Raw genomic sequence first — 23,545 nt, 5'->3', positions numbered from 1 at the left:
GAGAATCACCTCCCTCAACCTGCTGGCCACGCTCCTCCCGATGCGGCCCAGGATACAATTGGCTTTCTGGGCTGCTAGTGCACACTGACAGCTCATGTTGAGCTTCTCGTCCACCAGCACCCCCAAGCCCTTTTCTTCACGGCTGCTCTCAAGCCAGTCGCTGCCCAGCCTATATCGGTGCTTGGGATTGCCCCGACCCAGATGGAGGACCTTGCACTTGGCCTTGTTGAACTTCATGAGGTTTGCACAGGCCCACCTCTCCAGCCTGCCAAGGTCCCTCTGGATGGCATCCCTTCCCTCCAGCGTGTCAGCTGCCCCACACAGCTTGGTGTTGTTGGCAAACTTGCTGAGGGTGCACTCTATGCCACTGTCCATGTCGCTGACGAAGATGTTAAACAAGACTGGTCCCAGTGCTGATCCTTGAGGGACTCCACTCGTCACTGGCCTCCACTTGGACATGGACCCATTGACAGCCACTCTTTGGGTGCGGCCGTCAAGCCAGTTCTTTATCCACTAAATTGTCAGTCCATCAAAGCCATATTTTATCAGCTTGGAGACCAGGATGTCATGCGGGACAGTGTCAAAGGCTTTGCTCAGGTCCAGGTAAATGACATCAGTTGCTCTCCCCTTGTCTATTGATGCTGTGACCTTCTCATAGAAGGCCACCGGGTTTGTCAGGCATGATTTGCCCTTGGTGAAGCCGTGCTGATTGTACCCAATCACCTCTTTGTTATTCTTCTGCCTCAGCAGTGCCTCCAGGAGGATCTGCTCCATAATCTTACCAGGCACGGAGGTGAGACTGACTGGCCTATAGTTCCCTGGTTCCTCCTTCTTTCCCTTTTTGAAAATGGGGATTATGTTTCCCCTTTCCCAGTCAGTGGGGACCTCACCAGACTGCCAGGACTTTTGGAATATAATAGAGAGCGGTTTAGCAACCTCATCCACCAGTTCCTTCAGTACCCGTGGGTGTATCTCATCGGGTCCCATGGACTTGTTCACTTTCAGGTTCATCAGATGGTCACGAACCTGATCTTCACTTACAATGGAAAGTTCTTTCCAACCCCTGCCATTGTCTTCTGTGACTCCGGGAGTGTGGCTGGAGCCCTTGCCAGTGAAGACTGAGGAAAAGAAGTCGTTGAGAACCTCGGCCTTCTCCATATCACTTGTCACCAGCTCCCCCGTTTCCTTTCTGAGAGGGCCCGCACCCTCCCTAGTCGTCTTCTTACCATTAATGTACCTATAGAAATTTTTGCTGTTTCCCTTGATCTCCTTGGCTAGATTTAATTCTAACTGAGCTTTAGCTTTTCTCACCAGGTCTCTTGCTGTTCAGACAGCTTCCTTATATGCCCCCCATTCTAGCTGTCCTTTCTTCCACTCCTTATAAAGTTTCTTTTTGTGTGACAGTGTGTCCAGGAGCTCCCTGTTCATCCAGGCAGGTCTCCTAGCATTCTTTCCTGCCTTCCTCTTTGTCGGTATACTTTGCTCCTGGACACGGAGAAGGTGATCCTTGAATACTGACCAGCTGTCCTGGGCCCCCCTTCCCTCTAGAGCTTTGTCCCACAGCACTTTGGCCAGCAGATCCCTGAAGCGATCAAAGTCTGCGTGCCTAATGTCCAGGGTCGTAAGCTTGGAATATATCCTCCTAGTTGCCCTGAGGATCTTAAATTCTATTGCTTCGTGGTCACTGCAGCCAAGGTTATCCCTGAGCCTCGTGTTGGTCACCAGCCCTTCCCTGTTGGTGAGAACGAGGTCCAGCATAGCACCTTTTCTTGTTGGTTCCTCTACCATTTGGAGGAGGAAGTTGTCATCTATGCATTCCAGGAACATCCTGGATTGCTGGTGCCTTGCTGTGTTGTCCCTCCAGCAGATGTCAGGGTGGTTGAAATCCCCCACGAGGACCAGGGCCTGTGAATGTAAAGCCACTTCTATCTGCCTATGGAGGGCCTCATCTGCTTGGCTCTGCTGGTCAGGTGGCCTGTAGCAGACCCCTACTGTGACATTGCCTTCCCCTATCTTCCCTTTAATCTTAACCCATACACTCTCAACCAGCTCCTCGTCCTTCCCCATGTGGAGCTCCATCGATTCTAGCTGGTCACTGATGTAGAGGGCAACACCTCTTCCCCTCCTACCCTGCCTGTCCTTCCTAAAGAGCTTGTATCCATCTATCCCTACATTCCAGTCATGGGAATCATCCCACCAAGTTTCAGTAATAGCCACTATGTCATGGCTTTCCGGCAGCACAGTGGCCCTTAACTCATCCTGTTTATTGCCCAAGCTGCATGCATTCGCGTAGAGGCATCCCCCTTGATTCCCTTGGGGTGTCCCGGTGCATTGTCTTCGGCTTGCCTTAGGGCAACAAGTTCAGAGCCCTTACTAGGACTCCATCCCTCTGCCCCTGATGTGCTGCCCCACTGTTTGTCACAGACAAGCATGAAATTATTGACCCCTTCCCCCTTCAAATCTAGTTTAAAGCCCTGTCAATGAGCCCTGCCAACTCCTGCCCCAGAATCCTTTTCCCCCTCTGGGATAAGTGCATCCCATTAGCTGCTCGCAGCTCTGGTGCCTCATATACCAAGCTGTGATCGTAAAACCCAAAGCCCTGTCTACAACACCAATCCCGGAGCCATGAATTGACCTGTTGACTCCTCCTATATATTCCCTCATCCATCGTTGATGTCAGAGGGATGGAGGAAAACACAACCTGAGCTCCTGATCCCTTTACCAGTTGCCCTAAGGCCCTGAAATCTCTTTTAAATGATTGTGAGCCTCTCATTGCTACCTCATCACTTCCCACCTGAAAGACCAGAAGTGGGTAATAATCTGAAGGGCTCACAAGGGTGGGGAGTTTACCTATGATGTCCTTTACCCGGGCACCAGATTAGTGTCTAGAAGGGTAGTCAAACGTTTAACCAGGGCTAATGACATTGAGCAATTTTTTTACCAAAAAGGAAAGAAATAAACTAGTCAGATAATCCCTTCAGGTGTAGCATAAGGAGAAGTAAATAGAGGCAAGATATCCGGGAAGGATTTTAGGCGCTCCGGACAGACTGTGAACCCTGGAGTACCTAACCAATGGGAAACAGGGGAGGGAAAATTCGGCCAGGATTAGGAAATAAAAAGGTGTGTTTCAAGAACCAAAAGTGTGCCTACTTACTAGGTCACCTGTTCTTGCAAGAATGTTCAAATAAAATGTGCTTCGTATCGTTCACTGCCTGAGCCATTGTTATTGGATAAGGAACGTTTCTCACAGGGGTCAGCTTCTTTCTTCAATATCTGGTGTCCAAGGAGGACTCTGTTCATCTGTCTTTAATCCTGATCTGTGTGTTCCTGAATCCAGTTCCTGGATTCAGCTCCTGTTCGTCGCTGAGTCCAGTCTGGGACTTTGCCAGTGTCTGCTGGTGACGTGATCATCATCCTGGGAACTTGATACTGGTTTTGTATATATGGTATATAGTTCATTATTTTCTTTTTATCATTAATATTTCATTAAAGTAGTTTAGTTTCTTTTCAACTCATAAGTCTCACTCTCCTCCTTCTCTCACTTGGGAGAGAAGTTAGAGAGCATCTGTCATTCATTTTAGTGGCCAGCCCCAGCCCAAACCATGACATAGCCTCTGACTCCAGTTTTGGAATCGTCATGGAATGTAATTAGAATAAAAAGCTGCACTTTGAAACGGCTCATTCAGTGCTGCTGGTTTATTTTCACTTTAATAGAGAGACTCTAAAGAGATGGCAATATTCATTCTAGAGTATTTGATTTAAAAGGCAAACATTCTATTTTTAACTCCTTGAATTAAAAATAGTTTCTGAACATAATGAACTATTTAAGATAACAGTGTAAAACCCAAGATATTGATCGAGCACACTATTTTCTTTATTGTCCAATCTTAAGATGGTAACTTCATCGACACTCATCATTATTATCAATTTTTCTTGTATTTGAATTTCTGGTCACTACACTGCAAAATGTAGTGATATTCACTACCTTTACCCTACAGCACTGTTTTTCAAGCTTTCAAATCGTAAATGATAGCATACATTTAGAATACATAAAACCTATAGCTTTCTTAGAAGAAATGAAGTGCTGTTATCTAAAAAAAGCTTAAAGAAACAGGTTAAAAAGGACTTGTTTTAGCATTTTAAATTCAGCTGTTTCAGTAGGCCCATCAGTCATTTTGTATTTGATTATTTTCATGCCCTCACCTTGAGTAATTTTTCTTGTTTTTTCTTAAAGCTCTAGCTCTGAGAGCCCTCTAGTCTCCCTTCCCGAGTTTCTTCCTCTTTATCTCTGATCCCCTACCCTCCCAGCATTTAGAAACATTTTATGCAGCGCGTGAATCTGGACTCTTGTTCAGTTTAAATACCATGTCTCCTCTTAATGATTGTTGTTCTTATTGTCATATTTCCAGATAAGTTTTAACCACCGGGGTGACTTGTGTTGGCCAGCATTAGATTGTCTGCAATCCATTTTTATACATTTAGACCATTGTTTGCTTCATACAAACATGACTGTGCAGCTGTATGTGATCTTTTTTTTTTAAATTACCATAACTGGTAGAATGCTCAAGCTCTATATGTATTACTGGAATGAGCAAAAATGACTGTAAGTGGCCTAATGCCTTGAAACTTCATTAATAATGAATTTCACTGAGTGGTGGCCAAGGGTATTTTTCCAAGTAGCTCATAAAATAGCCTTTGATTACATGTAGGAAGTTAACCAAGTCAAGGTTGCTGTTTTGCAGTCATTCCTTCCTCTCTGTTGTAGCTCTGTAATACAGACCTCCCAAAACCGTGAGGCAGAAAAAGAGGAAATGAATGCTCAGCTCAGCGAGGTCTTTCCACAAGAACAACATCCATTGAAAGAAAAAACTAACTATAAATTTAAATACAGTTCAAGTACAGGTTTAACACATTTTAATTTCTTCCCTGGAATTAACAGATCTTCCCACTTGCTTTCAGAAAGTTAAAGGAACTCAAGGGGCAATACTAGTGGGACAAAGGAACTTCAGACTCAGATTATAATTCGCAAGTCATTATGGAGCTACACCAATGCAGAGGGAGCCCAAGGAGAAGCATACCTGGTGCTTATGGCAGAATTTCAAGAGCAAAGATGCCATTACCTCTTCATGTACTCCCTAGCCCAAAAATGAAAAAAGCTTCAACAGCATCCTGTGCTATATATTCATAGACTTAATGGGAAGTAGCTATTCCTGCTGAATAGTAGATGGATGAAAAAGATGGATCTATGGGCTTTTCCACCTGCTTTTCTCTGGGATTTGTTGAGTGAATTTGATAATTTCTGTCCAGATCTGAAATGACAGAAGAATGACTAAGTTGAGATAACTGACACATGGGCTACTTATGCTTATTATGGAAGTTCTATTTTTCATTGGCATCTCTCTCACTCTTCTTATTTACCATTTTTTACTGTAAAACTTCTTTACTATGACAGGAAGAATTCTTCCAGTGGCATTACTGCGTTATTTTTATTGCAGCAGGTGGCTAAGACCTGGTAAAGAACAGCCATTACTCAATTTTGAAGAGCATTTTTACTGACTTGCTAGACACTTGTTTAAAACAGAAACAGAGCTAGAAGAACATAGAAGAAAAATTGCTTCAAGATGTGAACAATTATTAACAAAGAGTAAGTGATGGGGTGAAAATTAAATATAATTTTCCTCCGCTCCCATACACATGTAATCATGGAGTTCTTCATTTTTTTACCTTCTACATATTCCATTTCTTTGCTCTCAGAAATACTGAAATCAATACCATATTAATAGTAAAAGAAAGTACTACATCCTCATCTCTTGCCTGTACCATTCAGGCTCTCAAATACCTCAAAAATTTAGTTGGAGTTAAGTATATAAATCCAGTAGATCTCTTGTAAAACATATGCCTAAAATTATGAAGATGCCAATTAATATCCCAGCAAGGTATCTGTGAATTTATGAAACTGGCACCTCAAGAGTAACTGTTTTGTGCAGTCTATACCCAGAAGCACAAGCATCAGTTTATACTCATTTCCTATCCAGGAGGCAGCTTTCATGATCCCAAAGGAAAAACTCCTTGTAGTATATACAGAAAATAAACTCTGCAGAACACAGTTTAGTCCCTGTCTGTAGTCTGCAGTTTAAACTCCTTGGTTAAAAACCATTAGCCATTTTCTTCGTATAAGCAACTGACAGCAGAAAAAGCAAAAAAAAAGTTCTATACACAGACATAAAAAAATTCAGTACCTGGGAAATTACAAATCAACGCTACTGTCCAAGAGCTTACTAGCATATAAAAAAGTCAATATTTGCATATTCTAAACCATCTTCAGGTTTTCTGCTGTTCTTTCTTTAAAAATCCAAGTCAGCAAGTCTGATACAGTTCATTGAATTTCCCAGTTTCTGCAAAGCTCTTCAATCACCTGTTTTGAAAATAAACTATTGCTGTAGTCTCGGGTTTTGGTGGAAACAAAAGTAGATGTTAAGTTTCAAGTCAATTTGATGTTATTCATACTTCTTAGATCTTACGCCTGATAGACCTGACTGCTGCATTCCCTAATGGAGCCATCTCCCAACTTCACACCTCCCAGCTGCATCATGGAAAATGTAGTCTAGCTGGGTAAACTAGCCTATGTGAATGAAGCAACTAGGCACTCAAATTACAGCGTCTGCATCATATGCTAGCAAGTGCTGTTCATTGTTAAATCCAAACGGGATGAATAAGTGTTTTCAACTGTAAGTCACCAAAAATTCCATTTTCAAGCTAAAGTTCCAAATTATTTAATTAATTAAAATATTGATTGTTCTAAAATGATACATCAAAGTCTCTCTCCATAAGAAAGATGGTATCAGCTTTATTTGCTAGCTCTGATCCTTATGATATATTATGTTTCATAATATTTTACATTAGCGGTGTGGTCATAATTAGGGACAGAATTCCCTGCTACAAGCAGAGGTAGCATTTGGTATTTAACCGGTGCTATGCAGGAGTCTCATATCCTCAGCCTGCCACTATGGGTCATCAGCATTTTCTCTTTTTCTTTTTTTTTTTTCTAGGAATGCCATTTAATTTGAGGAGTCGGTATGATCCCGAACGGTATGGTTTTTAATGAACACAGAAAAATAAGAAGAATTATTCTCACTTTACGCTCTGCAGTAACTGCGAGCATTATGCACCACACCACCTGCTAAAAATTAACCGGGACAGATGGCTGACACCAGCCTTTTTACAGACCTTTTCGACACCAAGGCAAACACAACACGTTAATTGCGTTCAATTTACTCACCGCGGGTTGTAGCACGGAGCCCTTCACCTTGGGCTACCAGAGCGGTTCCAAGCCGGACTATCTGCAAAGCGAACCAGCCACAAAGAACTCGCACCGAGCTGCAATCAGCGCTTCCAGGGACCAGCCCACGCGCAAACGCAACCACGACGCGCACGCGACCAACGAGCCAGCGCATACCGAGTGGCTCCGAGAAGAGCAGCACCCCGACAACAACACCCCGGCTTCCCCCATTTCAGCCCGCCTCTGAGGCAGGAGCCCAGGCCAGGCTACCTCACCCCATGTGGGGCCGCCCGTGGGCGCCTCCTACCTGCCCTCTGAGGCTCCTCTGCTGCCTCCTAGCGGCTCTCAATGCCGCTCTGCTTCCCTAAGGCGAGGTACTGGAGACGGTCCAGCCCCTGCCTTTCCGCAGGCGAGGGTGACTGCCTCAGCCGTTACCGTATTTTTCGGCTGCGGGGCGCTGTTCTCCTCACCCGCCCCGCCGGCTTTCCTAGTAGAAGTGACCGGATTGAGGCCGCGGCGGCTCTGCCCCCGCATTCCATTCCTTACATGGTGTCAGAGAGGGGCGCCGCCAGCCCACGCCCCCTTTTCCCACCAGTCGCGCGAGGCGCTCTCGGGCTTGAGCGCGTGACGTCAACGGGGGGAAAAGGAAGAAAAAGGCGACACATGGGCATAGTGTCCCCGCGCGCAGAAAGAGTTTTCCTCAGGCTGTTCTATTTATGTTTGTGGTGCTCATTTACATAAGGCTCCACCCCCCACGGCCATGTAAGGGAAGAGAAGGCGTGACCGGGGTGTGGCTCACGGTTGCTCGCTGCCTTCCTGGTGCTGTTTATAGGGTACAGCCACTTCCGCTATCTGCTTAGAAGCAGCGCGATCATGGCGGAGCGTGGTCAGCTCCCTCCTCCTACCAAGCGTCTCTGCTGCAGACCCGGGTATGGTTCGGGGTGCAGGCTGGGCCAGCAGGTGGGCGGCACTGGACTCGGCAGCGGGGTGCTCTACGCCGTATCTGGATCATCCTCTTCCTCCTCATCATCAGCTGCTGCTGCCGCCGCCCTGGGGTTGCTGCCGCTCGGCAAGACTCAGAGCCCCGAGTCTCTGCTGGACATCGCGGCTCGCAAGGTAGCGGAGAAGTGGCCCTTCCAGCGGGTGGAGGAGCGGTTCGAGCGGATCCCGGAGCCGGTGCAGCGCAGGATCGTCTATTGGTCCTTCCCCCGCAGCGAGAAGGAGATCTGCATGTACTCCTCCTTCAACAGCAGCACCGAGGACCCTGCCGCCGCCCCTGGGGTAGCCACCGCCGGCACCGCGCCCGGTGGGGGCGCAGACGCCGCCGCCGAGAACCGCTTACCCTTCCGCAGGGGCATAGCTCTGCTAGACGGTGGCTGTGTCGATAACGTCCTGCAAGTCGGTGAGTCACTAGCCGGGCCGCGGCCACCCAGGCCCGGCGCCGCCGGCCTCCTCAGCCGTAGGTCTTCCTCTGCGTTACACCCGCTTGCCATCCGGGGAGCCGTCTCCCTGCGCGGCCCCGGCGACCGGAGTCACCCCGCCTCCTTGGCGCGCCCCGGCAGCCCATCGGGGGGCCGGCAGTGCGGCCAGGGAGCTGCCCCCCCTCCCCCCCCCCCCGCAGCTCGGCCTGCACGAACCCTTTAATCCCAGACCGTAATTCGGATCGGGTAGCTTCCTCCTCCAGTCTCCTCCTCCTCCTCGCACCCAGAACACGGAATAACTCCTTTGCTCCGCTGTGCAACACATCCACGGCCCCTGCCGCCAGCGGCCTGCCCGGTCCCCTACAGGCGGGCCGGGCACGTTGCCCCTGCCTGTCCCTTTTAATGCTCCCAATGCGTCGTGCCCTCTCCCTGTCTGTAATCCCGTTTGGCTCTGCTCCCTCCCAGCGTCCACCCTCGGTAATCCAGGTCCATCGCCATACTCCGAGACACAATAGCGAGGAGGTGCCTCTGCCGCCCGCCCCCCCCCCCCCCTTCCCGAAACGCCGGTGGAAGTGAATCAGCAGAAGGCGGCCCCGGCGGGGGAAGAGGGCGGGATGCGCCGCGGTCCAAAATAAAGAAATAAAAGGGTGCGAGACCCCAGGAGCGGGGGGGAAGCCGCAAACAAAGGCGTTTCTAGGGTAGCGACGGTGACGAGTCAGAGGGTGGGGGCGCGATCTGCCCAATCTGCCCAAGCCGCCCAAGCCCTGCCGCCGCCGGGGGTGGGGTGGGAGGTGCGTCGGGGAAAGCCCCCAGTTCGGGGCGATGGCGGGGAGCTGGCGCGGCTCGGGCGCGGAGGGGTCCACGCGTTACTTTGCGTTGAGCTCCTGCGTGACAACGGCGAGATGAGGAGGAAAGCTCCTGGAATAATACTTCCCCCTGCGGCCGCTCTTCACCCGCAGCGGGCTGACACCCCTGGTTAACTCTGTTCTGATGGGGGGGCTGCCTGGGGGGCTCCTCCCCCCGCCCGCAAGCAACCCTCCGTCGGAGTGGTGGCGGCCCTGCAGGAAGGGGGCTTCTAGCTTCCCCGGGAAACTTCGTGGGGGTGGGGTGTGCGCTTGCGCTTTGTGCGGCCCGGGTGTGCTGGGCGCATCGCCGTGCGGCATTGCTTTGCGGAGGCGGCGGCGACTGGGCACTTTGTTCTCATTTTCATGTTTATCTGTGTTCTTTTCAGTTTTCTGTCCCGCCCCCCCCCCGAAAGGGGAAGCTAGACAAAAGAGACTCTATTGCTTCTCACCGCTGACTTGACGTTTGGGGGGCGGGACGGTGGCTCCGCGGGCTGGTCCCCCTGTGTCGGGTCGGGTTGTCCCCTGGTGATGGCTCAGCTGTGGCTGCGGCTCGCCTTTTGTTCGCAACGCCGTGTGGGGCTGAGCTGCGCCGAGCTGTAGCGGCGGCCCCGGCTCGGGGTCGGAGGGTACTGCGCTCCCCCTCGGCCTTGTCGGCAGCGGATTTCATTTCGTGGGCAGTCTGCAAGTGTGCCTTCTGCTTTTTGAAGGGAAGCTCTGTTGCTGTTCCTGGGCTAAGCGCCCTTCCCTTCTGCCTGGGTGGAGTTCAGCTTCAGACATTTGTTATTTTTTAACTTTTTAAGAGTTTTTTTTTTTAAAAGAAAAGGGTTTTAAATGTTTCTTTTGAAAGGCTTTAAATTTAATCTTTTGGCTTTCCAGAGGTCTGAGGAGCTTCTGTGCTTCCTCAGGACTGGCAAAACCAGAAGTAGGGCTCTTTTATTTTAGCTGACAATGCTGAGACTTCTCCCCCCCCCCCCCCTTTTGCTTGGACTTGATTCTATTTACAAGCAATGAAGAATGACAGGAGTGCACATAGGGAGGGTTTCTTGGCTGATTATGTTTAAGCAAGGAATTCACTGTGAAAATAAAGCCAAGGGGTGATAAATAAAAGATGCAATCTTTTCTAGGATGCCCAGCGTGGGCTTGGTTTTGCTTGCTTTCAGCAGTGGAATAGGCCTCAATGAGTAGTTGTGAAAGGAAAAAAAAAAGTAACTTTTTGCATAGCTTTAAAAGGGTAGTAATGTTGGCAAGAGTCAATGTGAAGAAAGAAAATATGCATAAATACAACTGAAGTGTTGGCTGCTGCCTCTGGACCCCTTAACTGCGTTCCAAACAAATGCTATACCTACTGCTGAAAATATATTTGGTTGGGTTTGGTTAGTTTTTTTTTTTTTCAACCTTATGTTAGCCTCCTGTGGAAGCTGCATAAAAATAGTAGTGGAAGCTGATCATATGAAACACGTCAATTGTATTGTTATTAAAGGCATTGTCCAAATGCTCCTTAAACACTGACAGGCATGGGGCATTGTTCCTCCTGTATTTAGCATTGGTGTAGCCCCACCTTGAGTGGTGTGTGCAGTTCTGGGCCCCACAATTTAAGAAGGATGTTAAGGTCCTTGAATGCGTCCAGAGGAGGGCAACAAAGCTGGTGAAAGGGCTGGAAAGCATGCCCTATGAGAAGGGGCTAAGGACTCTGGGTTTGTCTAGTTTGGAGAAAAGGAGGCTGAGGGGCAACCTCATTGCTCTCTACAGCTTCCTGAGGAGGGGAAGTGGAGAGGGAGGTGCTGATATCTTCTCCCTGGTATCCAGTGACAGGATGCATGGGAATGGTTCAAAGCTGTGCCAGGGGAGGTTTAGACTGGACATTAGGAAGCATTTCTTTACTGAGAGGTTGGTCAAACACTAGAAGGGGCTTCCTAGAGAGGTGGTCAATGCCCTTAATAACATGCTTTAACTTGTGGTCAGCCCTGCTGATCATTGTAGGTCCCTTCCAACGGAACTATTCTATTCTATTTTATTCTGACAGGCCTAGCAAGGGAGTTGTGGAGCACTTGAGTAGGCTGGGTCTTGGTGTAGAAAAGTTCTTGTGTAATTTGGATAGGTAGCTGTGTCATTAGGGCTGGTAAAGGCTCTTGCTGGTGGGATACTCCTTGTGAAGCAGAAAGGTGCAACTGAAAGCAAATTTAACTGGAGTGAGTTATATTAGGTAGAGAACAGAATTGGTTCCGTTGAATATGTAGCACTGAGGAAAACTTAATGTTGAGTTTGTGTAAGTGCATGTTTAGTGTCCACGTAAATGTAAACTTATGTTCTTTGCAGTATGAGTAATGGAAACTCTGTAAAAGTTTACTATTTTACTATGGAAAAGTGCAGTTATTGTACAAAGTACACTTTATTACATGTCAGTTCTAACAGCCTTACTTGTAATGTGAAGTATTACTATAAACAGGGAATGCAGGATTTGATTTCTGAGGGAGACACATAAATTTCAGTTCAGTGGTGGTTAAATGGAACAATTTGCTTCTGAATTTTATGTTGGTGTTTTTTTTCCCAGTCTAGCCCTGAATAAACATTCAGACAACTTTATCATGGCAACTCATTTCAAGTGAAAGAAACTTCAAAAACTTGTGTCTATGCTCTGCTAAAAAACTTCATGTGATCCTGCTTCATGCCCACCCAACTTCATCTCATATGTGTAATGGAAAAAACCCCACCTAAATAAAAGGAAGATAACACATCAGTGATATGTGCAAATAATATTCAATCAGTAAAGTTGTCTGCTAGCCTATTTTGAAGTTGAATTATGTTGTCCTAGCATAATAATTAGCATCACTTAATTTTGAATTTAATTTAATTTCTCCAAAGAAGTTGGATTCAAAATTCCATTTGCATGTAACTTATTGATGTTTTTATGGCTTTTCTGTTTCAATTGGACATAGTTTTCTTTTGTAGTTCATTTAAAAAAAAAAAGGGAATGCAGGCTTCTAAAGCAAACTTTTTCAACTATATAAAACAGAGCTTTTCTACTATACATGTTTTTGATTTATTTCAAACCAAGTATTTTTAGTAAAAGTTACAGTCTAAACATGAAAGCACTTTGTGAGTAAATACAACAATCTGGAAGGAAAATTAGAAATTGACTGTGTTTCACTTGGCCAAATTGGTGAATATGCCAGGAGTGAGCAGACAGCTTTAGATGGTGAAATGTATATTTGGTTTTGGAGGTTAGCTCTGTTAGTATACAGTACTTTATTGTTGTCACAGCTGTGGCTGTTAAGGTCAGGAAGAGGCGTGATCCCTCAATAGCACAGTTGACCTGGCAAGAGCCCTTAATGCAGCTATTCTAGGAGAAGAAAAAAAAAAAAACCCCAGACCCTGTGCCTCTGCTAGTATGACTCCTCTTGCTTGGGGAAAGATGGAGACTGCCTTTGCTGTACTGCTATAAAGCTCAGCTTTGCTGTTGTAGCTGCATCCACATTAGAAGTACTTGAAGTGTTGGGTTTTTTATGTCTTATAAGTACTCCTAGAGTATTCTTGTCTGTCTGTAATTTGAGGTCAGCTTGTCTTTGCTGCATAGACCCTGCTTGCTCATACAGGCCTTCTTTTAAGGCGTTACAATTCTTTTCATGATAGCATAAGGCTTTGTAATCACTGTAGTCATGCCCCTTGGGTATGAATGGCAAGGGAGCGAGTTGGAGGGAAGAAACTCCTAGGAAAGGAAAATAATGTAAAGAATTAATTGACCGGGACTTGGCACAGATCTAGATTTTAATGTTAATATTGTGAGCTAGAAAACTGCCTTGTCTGTGGAAGAGGGTTCAGTCGAACAGCATCATCAGTGTGGAGCTGCAGACTTGTTTATCTGAAGCCCCTCAGTGAAATGTAATACTTTTTAAAGAAAAACAAAGTAAAATTTCTCAAGTGTAAAATTATGGTTGGAGCTCCCTAAATGTTTCCTTACTTGTTTTTTAAATGAAGTTAAAGACTTGATTTTTTTTTTCCTCAATTTTATTTTAATGAGAAATACTTATCTTCTGACTCAGAGGTACTTTTATCATCTATTGTTACAGCTAATTATTCTCCCTCTCTTTTTGGGGGGGAGAAATATGAGCTAAAAGTTGGAGATTGCTCTCAAAACCAGGAGAAGCTATTTTCTCACCAGGAAGAAAAAGCTTTTACAAGACCATGTTGATAACTGTTATGTGTAGTTCTGGTGGAACATGATTCCTATATGTATTGTAACTGGCAAATTTCAGATCCTTTTAATGGATGATGATTCTAGTTATTAATTTTTCTCTCTAGCCATCTTTGTTCAAAATAATGTGAAATTGTAGAGCAAGTAAAACAAATGTAACTTCTCTTCTTTCAAGGCTTGATTGTTTGAGTGCCAACAGTATAATGTGAAACACATTTCTGTTGATTAAAACAAAACCAGGTATTTTATTAGCAAAGCTGGCACAAATGTTTGTGTTGTGAATTGAAATGTACCTTTTAGCAGACATGACTTTTGATGAAACCTATAGGATTTAGTAAAATTTAGTAAAAAATTTTATTTAATGCAAATAATATTAAATTATCTGACAAAACTAAGTCTGTCACTTGTGCAGATACAAGCACTGTGTTTTGCATTAACATCTTGGTGTCCTGTGATACCAAATAGTCCTGGTATGTGTAGTGACCTTTTTCTGAGGTGAGAAGGTTGTGTTAGACTCTGCCTGTTTGAGGAGGACAAAAAGTTTATCTGCTGATATGCTGAAGAAACAAGCATGATTTCTTCTGCAGTCAAACTGATGTTGGGATTTGGTATGACTAGAACACGTAATCCAGAATTTGTTAATACAGTGTTGTGATAGGGGAGTAAACAAATGATGTCTGACTTCTTGCAGGACTCTTTTTTACTTGGTTCCAAGACTACTAGAGTCTTGTGAAAATATCTTCAGTGATTACAGTTTCAAGAAATAACTACCAATATTTCCAAGTTCCAGAACAGAAACAAGTAAACTAACTTTTAAATATTTCTTCATGAAATGGAGAAGTCTGAATGCATTCCAGTTTCCTTGTTAGATTTGGAATGCAATGCATTAATTTGTGAACGCACAAGCTATTTTCAGTGTGTATCCATGTGTGTTCTGATGTACTATCTTTGACCTTGAATAATTTATTTGGAAACCCTAAAAAAAAAAAAGGGCGGGAGGAAAAAAGCTTTATTTCAAGACCAGATTACTAAAGGGGGAGAACTTTGTAAATCAGCTCCTGCCTTTTTTCAGTCTTTCTCTAAAAATATCTAATCTGGAACTCAAGAGAAAGTAAGCATTTTAAAGTGATTCCAAGAGGTGGAAGAAAAACCCTTTATACTATCTTTTATACTTATTTTTTAATTATGAATAGTAGGATAAATCATAGAATGGTTTAGGTTGGAAGGGACCTTAAAGATCATCTAGTTCTAACCCCCCTGCCATGGGCAGGTACACCTCACACTAGACCAGGTTGCTCAGAGCCCCATCCAGCTTCCTATTGAACACTCTTCATGAGGTTTGCATGGGCCCACCTCTCAAGCCTGTCCAGGTCCCTCTGGATGGCATCCCTTCCCTCCAGCGTGTTGACCACACCACACAGCCTGGTGTGGTCAGCAAATTTACTGAGGGTACGCTCAATCCCAACATCCATGCCACAAACAAAGATGTTAAATAGTACTGGTCCCGGTACTGACCCCTGAGGAACACCACATCACTGGTTTCCACTTGGGCATCGAGCTGTTGACCGCAACTCTTTGAGTGCGGCTGGCCATCCATCCAGTTCCTTATCCACTGAGTGGTCCATCCATCAAATCCATGTGTCTCCACTTTAGAGACAAGGATGTCACGCAGGACAGTGTCAAATGCTTTGCACAAGTCTAGGTAGATGATGTCTGTTGCTCTCCCCTTATCCACCAACACTATAATGCCATTGTAGAAGGCCACCAAATTTGTCAGGCACAATTTGCCCTTGGTGAAACCATGTTGGCTGTCACCAGTCACCTTATTTTCCATGTGCCTTAGCAGAGATTCCAGGAGGATCTGCTCCATGATCTTGCATGATCCTGGGTCATCCTTTTTTCCCTTTTTGAAAATGGGGGTTATGTTACCCCTTTTCCAGTCAGTGGGAACTTCACTGGACTGCCACAGCTTCTCAAATATGATGGATAGCGGCTTGGCAACTTCATCCACCTGTTCCCTCAGGATCTGCGGATGAGAATCTCATCAGGTCCCATGGACTTATGCACCTTCAGGTTCCTTAGATGGTCTCATACTTGATCTTCACCTACAGTGTGTGGTTCTTAATTCTCACAGCCCCCGCCTTTGCCTTCTGTGACCTTCTGTGACTTGGGTGGTGTGGTTAGAGCCCTTGCTAGTGAAGACCAAGGCAAAAAAAATTCGTTGAGCACCTCAGCCTTCTCCCTCTCCTGGTTGACCAGGTCTCCTGTTTCCTTCCTGAGCGGGACCACATTTTCCCTAGTCTTCCTTTTGTCACTGATATACCCATAGAAGGCTTTCTTGTCGCCCTTGATGTCCCTGGCCAGATTTAACTCTATCTGTGCTTTAGCTTGACTAACCTGGTCCCTGGCCACTTGGACAATTTCTCTGTGTTCCTCCCAGGCTACCTGTCCTTGCTTCCACCCTCTGTAGGCTTCCTTTTTCTGTTTGAGATTGTCCAGGAGCTCCTTGTTCATCCATGCAGGCCTCCTGGCATTTTTGCCTGACTTCCTCTTTGTTGTGATGCATTGCTCCTGAGCTTGCAGGAGGTGGTCCTTGAATATTAGCCAGCTTTCTTGGGCCCCTCTTCCCTCTCAGCTTCCCTCATGGCTTTATCCCATGGTACTCCACCAAGCAGATCCCTGAAGAGGCCAAAGTCTCCTTTCCTGAAGTGCAGGGTAGCAAGCTTACTGTGCTCCCTCCTTGCTGCCCTAAGGATCTTGAACTCCACCATCTCATATTCACTACAACCAAGGCTGCCCTTGAGCTTCACATTCCCCACCAGCCCCTCCTTGTTGGTGAGAACAAGGTCCAGCATGGCACCTCTCCTTGTTGGCTCCTCTATCACTTGGAGAAGGAAGTCATTGTCAACGCATTCCAGGAACTTCCTGCATTTCTTGTGCTCTGTTGTGTTGTCCCTCCAACAGATGTTGGGGTGGTTGAAATCCCCCATGATGACCAGGGCTTGTGAACGTGCTCCTATCTGTCTATAGAAGGCCTCATTTGTTCTGTCTTTCTGGATGGGTGGCCTGTAGTAGACCCCCACTGTAACATCACCTGTCTCTGCATTCCCTTTAATCCTGACCCATAAGCTCTCAGTTGGCTCCTCATCCATCCCCAGGTGGAGCTCCAAGCACTCCAGCTGGTCATTGACATAGAGGGCAACACCCCCTCCTTGTCTCCCCTGCCTGTCCTTCCTGAAGAGTCTGTATCCTATCCTTCTATTCCAACTCTCCAGTCATAGGAGCCATCCCACAATGTCTCTGTGATGCCAATTAGATCATAGCCTTGCAGGCGCAGGTACACGCACATCTCTAACTCCTCTTGTTTGTCTCCCATGCTACGTGCATTTGCATAGAGGCATTTATGTTGGCCCCCTGATGAAGCTAGCTTCCTGGCTGGAGTGGCTAGTTTTCCTTTATGCTGCACTCCAGGTGCTTTCCTGCTGACCTGCAACCCTTCTCTAGATTTTGGGCATCTAGTACTGGTATTGGCATCATATTGGTAGGAGTGGGCTGGACTGAGGTTCCCCTCCCACAGCAACTCTAGTTTAAAGCCCTCTTTACAAGCTTGGCAAGTCTCTGACCTGTAATAGGACAATGTCTTTATTGCTCTCTGATTTTATTTTTTTTTAAGAAGAAAATGAATTCTAAATTGCTTCCATCACAGTTTTTACAATGACAAATCTTCTTTACTCTGAAAGTTTTATATTGGGTTGACCTAACAGAATTTTTCATCGTTTGTTTTGGGTCAGTTTTCATGTTTCTCTTGTTTCATTTTCCCCTGAATTTTAAGGCTTACCTTGCTCCCAAGAAATCAATTTTTATTTTCAAAGTTTGCTTTCAGTTCAGGAAAGTGATTCCATCTCTGTATATGATCAGATGTTTTGTTGTGTAGCAATTCTTGAATTTGAGCTAGTTGTCATGACAGCAACTGATGCTTGTGCACCTGTGCACTCTCTCTGCACTCTGACTTTGAGATGAACAATTAATTAAAAGCGAAATCTGTTTGTGAGGGTAGGCTGAAACAATTTAACAGTCAGCTTTGGACAAATTGGTTTCCTTAAAAAAATCAGTAGCTAGTTGTAGCTAGTTGTTTTGTCATATCATTTGCTTTTTTTTTAAATGAACCTGTTAAAATTGAATGCTTACATAAGACTGGTAAAGTTCTAATAAATAAATAAAAAACAAAACAACCCCAAAACAAAACATCCCCAAACCAAAAAACAGCAAAACCCACCAACAAAAATCCTAAAGAAACCCAGTCTACTTAGAGTGAGTAGTAGTATATTATTATGTACAGCAGTTTTTACTGGTGAAGGATACAGTATAGTATGTGGCACGCTATAAGATATGTCTGCACGGGTTCAGTTTTAATGCCACCTGTTATCCAGGTAATCTAGTTGTTATGTCAAGACAAATCCTGAAGTTTTGTAGTAGTTAACAAAAGATGAGTGCAAAGTTATGCTAGTATGGGAATGCAGCTGACACCCTTTAACTTACTTTCTGGTTTAGCTGGTTTCCTTTGGGGATTAGGTAGGAGAACTTACTGCATTGTTTAAAAAAAATAAGGAAAAAAGGGAATATACTATTTTAACTGACAAAAGCTATCCTAATTTATGAATGTGCTGTGACAGGAACTAATTTGAAATTTTAAAGCTTTATGTGCAGCAAGGGTACAGATTTAATGTGAATTCTGATTGCCTGGAACGCAGTCAACCTGACAGCATGTGAATACTTGAGTACTGTCCAACAACCGCACTTGTTGTTCTGTGAGATCTGTCTTCTTGAACTTACAGTTTTTCCTTTTGGTTTACTATCTAAAACTACCTGTGTATAAAAGTTATCTCAGCTTGATATACATGCAACTCTTGACATGGCTTCATAACCTCCTATGACCTGGATCACTAGACATGTTGGCTGGTACTGTATTCTTGTTCGCATTCTCCTTCAGCTACATGCCAATTATCATGATTTATGTGATGCCCTTGCGATGCATTACTATGCCATCCTCTGATGAGGTAGCAATATGCATCCAGTCTTTGTTGCCTTGGCCCCACTATCAGAGACCAGGATATCTAGAAAACTTGTGATATAAGTCGCTATCTTAAAACATATTTCTTTTTCTGACTTAATTCTGCAAATGTGCAAACAGACCAGAGGAGTGTAGCCTTTTAATAGTAACTAAAGTGTAGAGAATTCCTTTGTGGTTAAGTCAGAACTGATAAAAGGCCTGCTGTAGGAGCTGAGCAGTTGTACAAAATACTTTAATGAATTGTGTCAAATCAGAAATAGACTGAAGTGTCTCCGAATGTGGGCTTTTTACCAATGCTTTATGAAACCCTTATGAAAAATGAAGTGTGAAAGAGGGATATCTTTAACTGCATTTAAAGTATATTTTAAGATAATTATGATGTGCACCATTGTATCCTTTAAGAAGGAGAGTTTAATCTTTTTATTTATCTATTATTTTTTACTTTAACCCTCTATTCCTTGTTGCAAGTGAGTACATTTGTCAGTCTTGAAATATCTGTAATTTTTTCTTTGGAAATGCATGGGCAATGGCTGAGAAGGCCTGATGTTAATTGGAAGGATGCAGTAAAACTTGTCAGTAAGCTAAGTAGGCAGAAATTTCACAAAAGTAGGCGTGTTTATATATATATATATATTTTTTTACTTGGGTTTTCGGACAAAGTTATTGACATTCAAATAATCATTTTAAAGGCTGTGAAAATCAAATGTTGCATAGCTGTATGACTTGTAGGAAGTGAGACACTTTGTACGCGTGCCAAGTTTAACTGCTAACTGGTTACTGACAGCTGGGTAGTAATGCAGATATGGTGCAGGAACCGTGCAGGAATTGTGCAGCTGACTACCATGCTTAATTTATGCTAACTAATAAAATAAAGAACATTTGACCATTGAGACGCTTAAAATTGGATGAACTGTTTTATAAAGCGTGAGACCAATTTACAATCTGTAATGCAGTAGAGGATCAAGTTTGCATGTATTCTTATTATTTTTGTATTTTTAAATTTGTGTTAAAAGCGAGGTTTTGGGTTAAAGGCTTTTACCAGCACTAGTTTTCTCGTGTTTGCTTCCTTATGCTTAAAGTTTGATTCTTTCTTATTTTATACTAGTGGCTTGTATTCTCTCTGCATACCAGTGTTTCAGCTATGTGTGCAAGGCATAGCGGCAGCACAAACTCTCTCCAGCAAATCAGCTTCTAGCCTACCCTTGTCAAGAGCAACTAGTGAGCTTTACTAATACTTGATTTCTACATTCAGCTTTGATATTTTGACTGGCTTAAAGTTCATAGAGCACCAATCCATATTCAGTGATTAATGATGGTATTGATAGTGCATTTATGGAAAGCATAAATAAATGCAGATAGTATGGTCTTCAGGAGTTCATATGCTTGGGGGCTGGTCACTTTTGCCACTTACCTGCAGTTTTGGCCATGAAAGGATGGCAGATAACGAATTCTGAACACAATCATTTTAACAAAAATGTCTACAGATAATCTTCTGGAAAACATGAGCTAGTCAGCAAAGTTGTGTGAGGAATCTTACAGCTATTGATTACTTGCACAGCAGTTGCCTCAATGAAGCACTTATTTTTCCCCCCTCATGTTTGAGGAATACAGTATGCTGCTTTGGGAGGGTAAAAAGTAGTCTTAGTAAAACACTCATTTGCATGTTTATAAATCTGGCTTCAGTGAGCACATTAAGCATGGCTTGTGCATCTTCAAGACAATTCTGCTGAGTGAGCTGATTTTTTTTTTTTTTAAAGTTCAAGAACAGGGGAAAACCAATAGTCTAAATGAATTGTTTATTATATAAGCTAAAGGAAGGAAACGTGGAATGCTTTTATTCTGAAATACTGTGTTATGACCAATGATAACTGGGACAACTGGCTGTACTGCTGCTGTTGTATATGCAAAATGAGCCCTAGTTCCTCTGTTGATTTAAATTGTAAACTGAAATCTTGCAAAATGACTACAGTTAGTGTTTTGGGGATAAAATATCAGTCCATTATATTCTGTATCTGGATTTAGTGTAGCTATGTTACATAGAAGCATGAAACTTTGATTTTGATTCTTCTAGAGCAGAGGGATGAGGATGTCGTAAAATGTGTAACTGTTTTTTAGCTCTTTGTTATTGCAAGCTATGATATGTGAGAGCGCCATCATGCAACTTTCTTGGTCAAATCTAAATGCATGAATTTATAGAGGTGACTTCAGCTAAATGTGCTACTAATGCATGAATGGTAGGCAGTGACTAGGAATGGGACTTGATTTAACAGATGCCTTGGCAGTCTGATGGGATAAGGAAGCTGAGAATAACTTAAAGTGCTACTTTTAGAAACAGCATACCCCTTTGATCACTGAAAACTGTCAGTAAAACTAACTTTACGTTGTCATGTATCCTGGCAATAATTTACAGGCTTAATGTCTAGGTAGTTATGTAGATGATAAATGTAAGTGGCTGTTTGGTGGCAGGAGTGAAGAAGTATTTAGGAGTAAACAAGAGTTTGGCTCACTGAAGATGATGTACTTAAAAAGAAGAGAGGTAGTAAAATGCTGAGTTGACCTTTATAGATGAGAGGCTAGTAAGAGAAGTGGGCAAGTGGTGATGCCTCAGATGAGGTAGAGGTCAAAGAACTCAGTAAATCCCTGAAGAGGTGTATTTAAGGAGGATATAGTCTGAATGACTGCTGCCTCTATATGGTCTACTTTCAACAGGTATTAGTGAAGGCACAGAAGCTGATAGATTCTTTCCTACAAAATGAAACAAAGCTTTCAAAATGTAAAGCAGGTTGGCAAACTGTAGCTTAGATGTCCTGTAGCTTTTGAAATTGTAAAATATGTTTAAAGTTGTGAAGTAGGTGTTCTCTTGTTCTCTTTTTTTTAACCTTACATCCCAATTTAAATTTTATAAATAAGATGTATCTGGCACACAAAGGAAACACTGTTTTTCAGAAAGTGCTGACTTTCTGTTTAATTGAAGGGTGTTTGTTGGACTGTACTTTATCAGAAGCGGAAGCTGTTTCTGTTGGGTTATGGTGGAGGCTCCATCACTACAGGCTATACGTTGTGCTGACCTGGGAATAAAGATGGGGAATGCAATGTTAGACTGGATAAATGGAAACAGAAATTAATCATGAGCATGCACTTCAGTGAATCCTGCCTGTTATGAGGTCCATCTTCCCCTCCCTCCTTGAATAATAAAATGAAGTTAAGAATTAGAGGTGAAGTGTTGAGAAACATCTACTGAAAGGAGGAAGCAGAGGAGGGTGACTGCAATGAGACACTGAGCTGTGATTTTTTTTTTTTTTTTTTTTTTTTTTTTTCCTTTTAGGAAGTAAAAGGAGAGCTGCAAAAGCCAGTAAAGGTCAAAAGTTCTGGGAGAGGAATCATCAGTTTATAGAAGTACTGAAAGGTAAAGGAATACAAATTCTGAAGCATATCCAGAAAAGCTTTCCCCTGGGGACCTTGGTGAGAGCCATCCCAGTGAGATGCACTGCACTGGAACCAGCAAAGGCTTAATGGCAGAATTGCATTCCAGGCAAGGGCTTCAGAGTACTCAGTTATTTGGCAGTGGGAATGAGAGTGGTGATGTGGGGCAGGTGGTGTTATGATATACCACAAGCAACTCAGGCAGAAGTTACATGGGTGAATGAGGTGGGTGAGTCAGCAGCTTATGCAAAAAGAAGTCTGTGTAGTAGCCTAGCATACATGTAGCTTGATTGGTAGGTGGGGTGTTATCTGTATCTGTGTTTTGGGCCAGGTAGCTTGATAAGGATAGCATTGCATGTGACCTTGGTAAAGGAAATGAATGTTCTGAACCTGGGGATAGGGGAGCGTGGTGTGAGGGGAATAAGCAGATCCACCTATATTGCAGTTGTTACTATCTGATGTTGATTTGAAGTACAGTGGGAAGGGTACGTTTGCAGTGTGGGCTGGTGGTGGGACTGCTGCTGAGGTAGCCTGTGATTTAATCTTCCATCAGTAGCTGGGTACAAGTAGTGTAAGTTGCCAGCAGCATGTTCAGCACAGGTTGGAAGGACCTTTTGACAGGCTCATCCCCTGCAGAGCTCAGTGCCATCACACCCTGCTCTCAACACTGAGCAGCTCCTCTTCTGTGGGCAAAGCACTGCCAGGCCTTTGTTCAGTTTGCTTTCCTGAGGGAATGAATATATTTGTGAGCAGGAGGCTGTTGTGAGGTTTGTTAGCAATATGTGCTATAGGTGTCTAATGACAGCATCTAGTGTGGTGGTTACAGCTCGTTAGCCCTGACATGGGTGTGCTTGTGCAGTGATACAGGTACTAGGAGTTGGTGTTATGATAAAAGGACCTCTGTTAGCTTGAGCTGCGTGTGTCAGCTATTCAGAGACTCTTGTGCTGGCCTACAAAACCTGTGTCATAAAGGTAGTGTGCTGATCAAAGGCTGAGACCAGTAGTCTACGGTCTTTGTAAACGCAGGTTTAAAGTTAAAATACAAGCCTGATGTCTATCTTCTTTCTAAGGCTGGTAACCTTAGTTTGCCTGACAAAGATTATAAATGACAAAAGCCATAAACCTTTACTCTGAGAGAAGTTCAAACTTATAATTTAGCAGCGTTATCACTCTTCCCCCTCCCTTTTTCTAGGGAGTAGGCATATTCCTCATAGACCAAGCCTGCTGCCATGAGGAAAGCTGCTGATACAGCAGCACAGTGTGGTTGTAACACTTCCTTGTGAGGGTGGTAGTCCTTCTCCAGGAGCCCATTCC

At 44.2% G+C, this 23,545-nt stretch overlaps 1 protein-coding gene across 2 annotated transcripts in view; it reads left to right on the top strand.

The window, feature by feature from the left end:
• Window positions 1–6,872: 6,872 nt before the first annotated feature.
• Window positions 6,873–23,545, top strand: part of LOC141735441 (zinc finger SWIM domain-containing protein 6-like) — a 165,184-nt gene continuing 148,511 nt past the window's right edge. The window contains exons 1-2 of one of the 2 annotated variants that reach the window (XM_074568205.1): window positions 6,873–8,681; window positions 22,134–22,214. In XM_074568205.1, coding sequence (XP_074424306.1) covers window positions 8,153–8,681; window positions 22,134–22,214 — 610 coding nt within the window. In that variant the 5' untranslated portion in view covers window positions 6,873–8,152. The remainder of the gene's footprint in view (window positions 8,682–22,133; window positions 22,215–23,545) is intronic. The other variant, XM_074568206.1, reaches the window with a different exon arrangement.

Source organism: Larus michahellis, chromosome W, assembly GCF_964199755.1.
Source record: "Larus michahellis chromosome W, bLarMic1.1, whole genome shotgun sequence".
Classification (NCBI taxonomy): Eukaryota; Metazoa; Chordata; class Aves; order Charadriiformes; family Laridae; genus Larus; species Larus michahellis.
The sequence above is the reverse complement of the archived record's forward strand: the minus strand, read 5'-3'. Positions and strand labels throughout refer to the sequence as shown.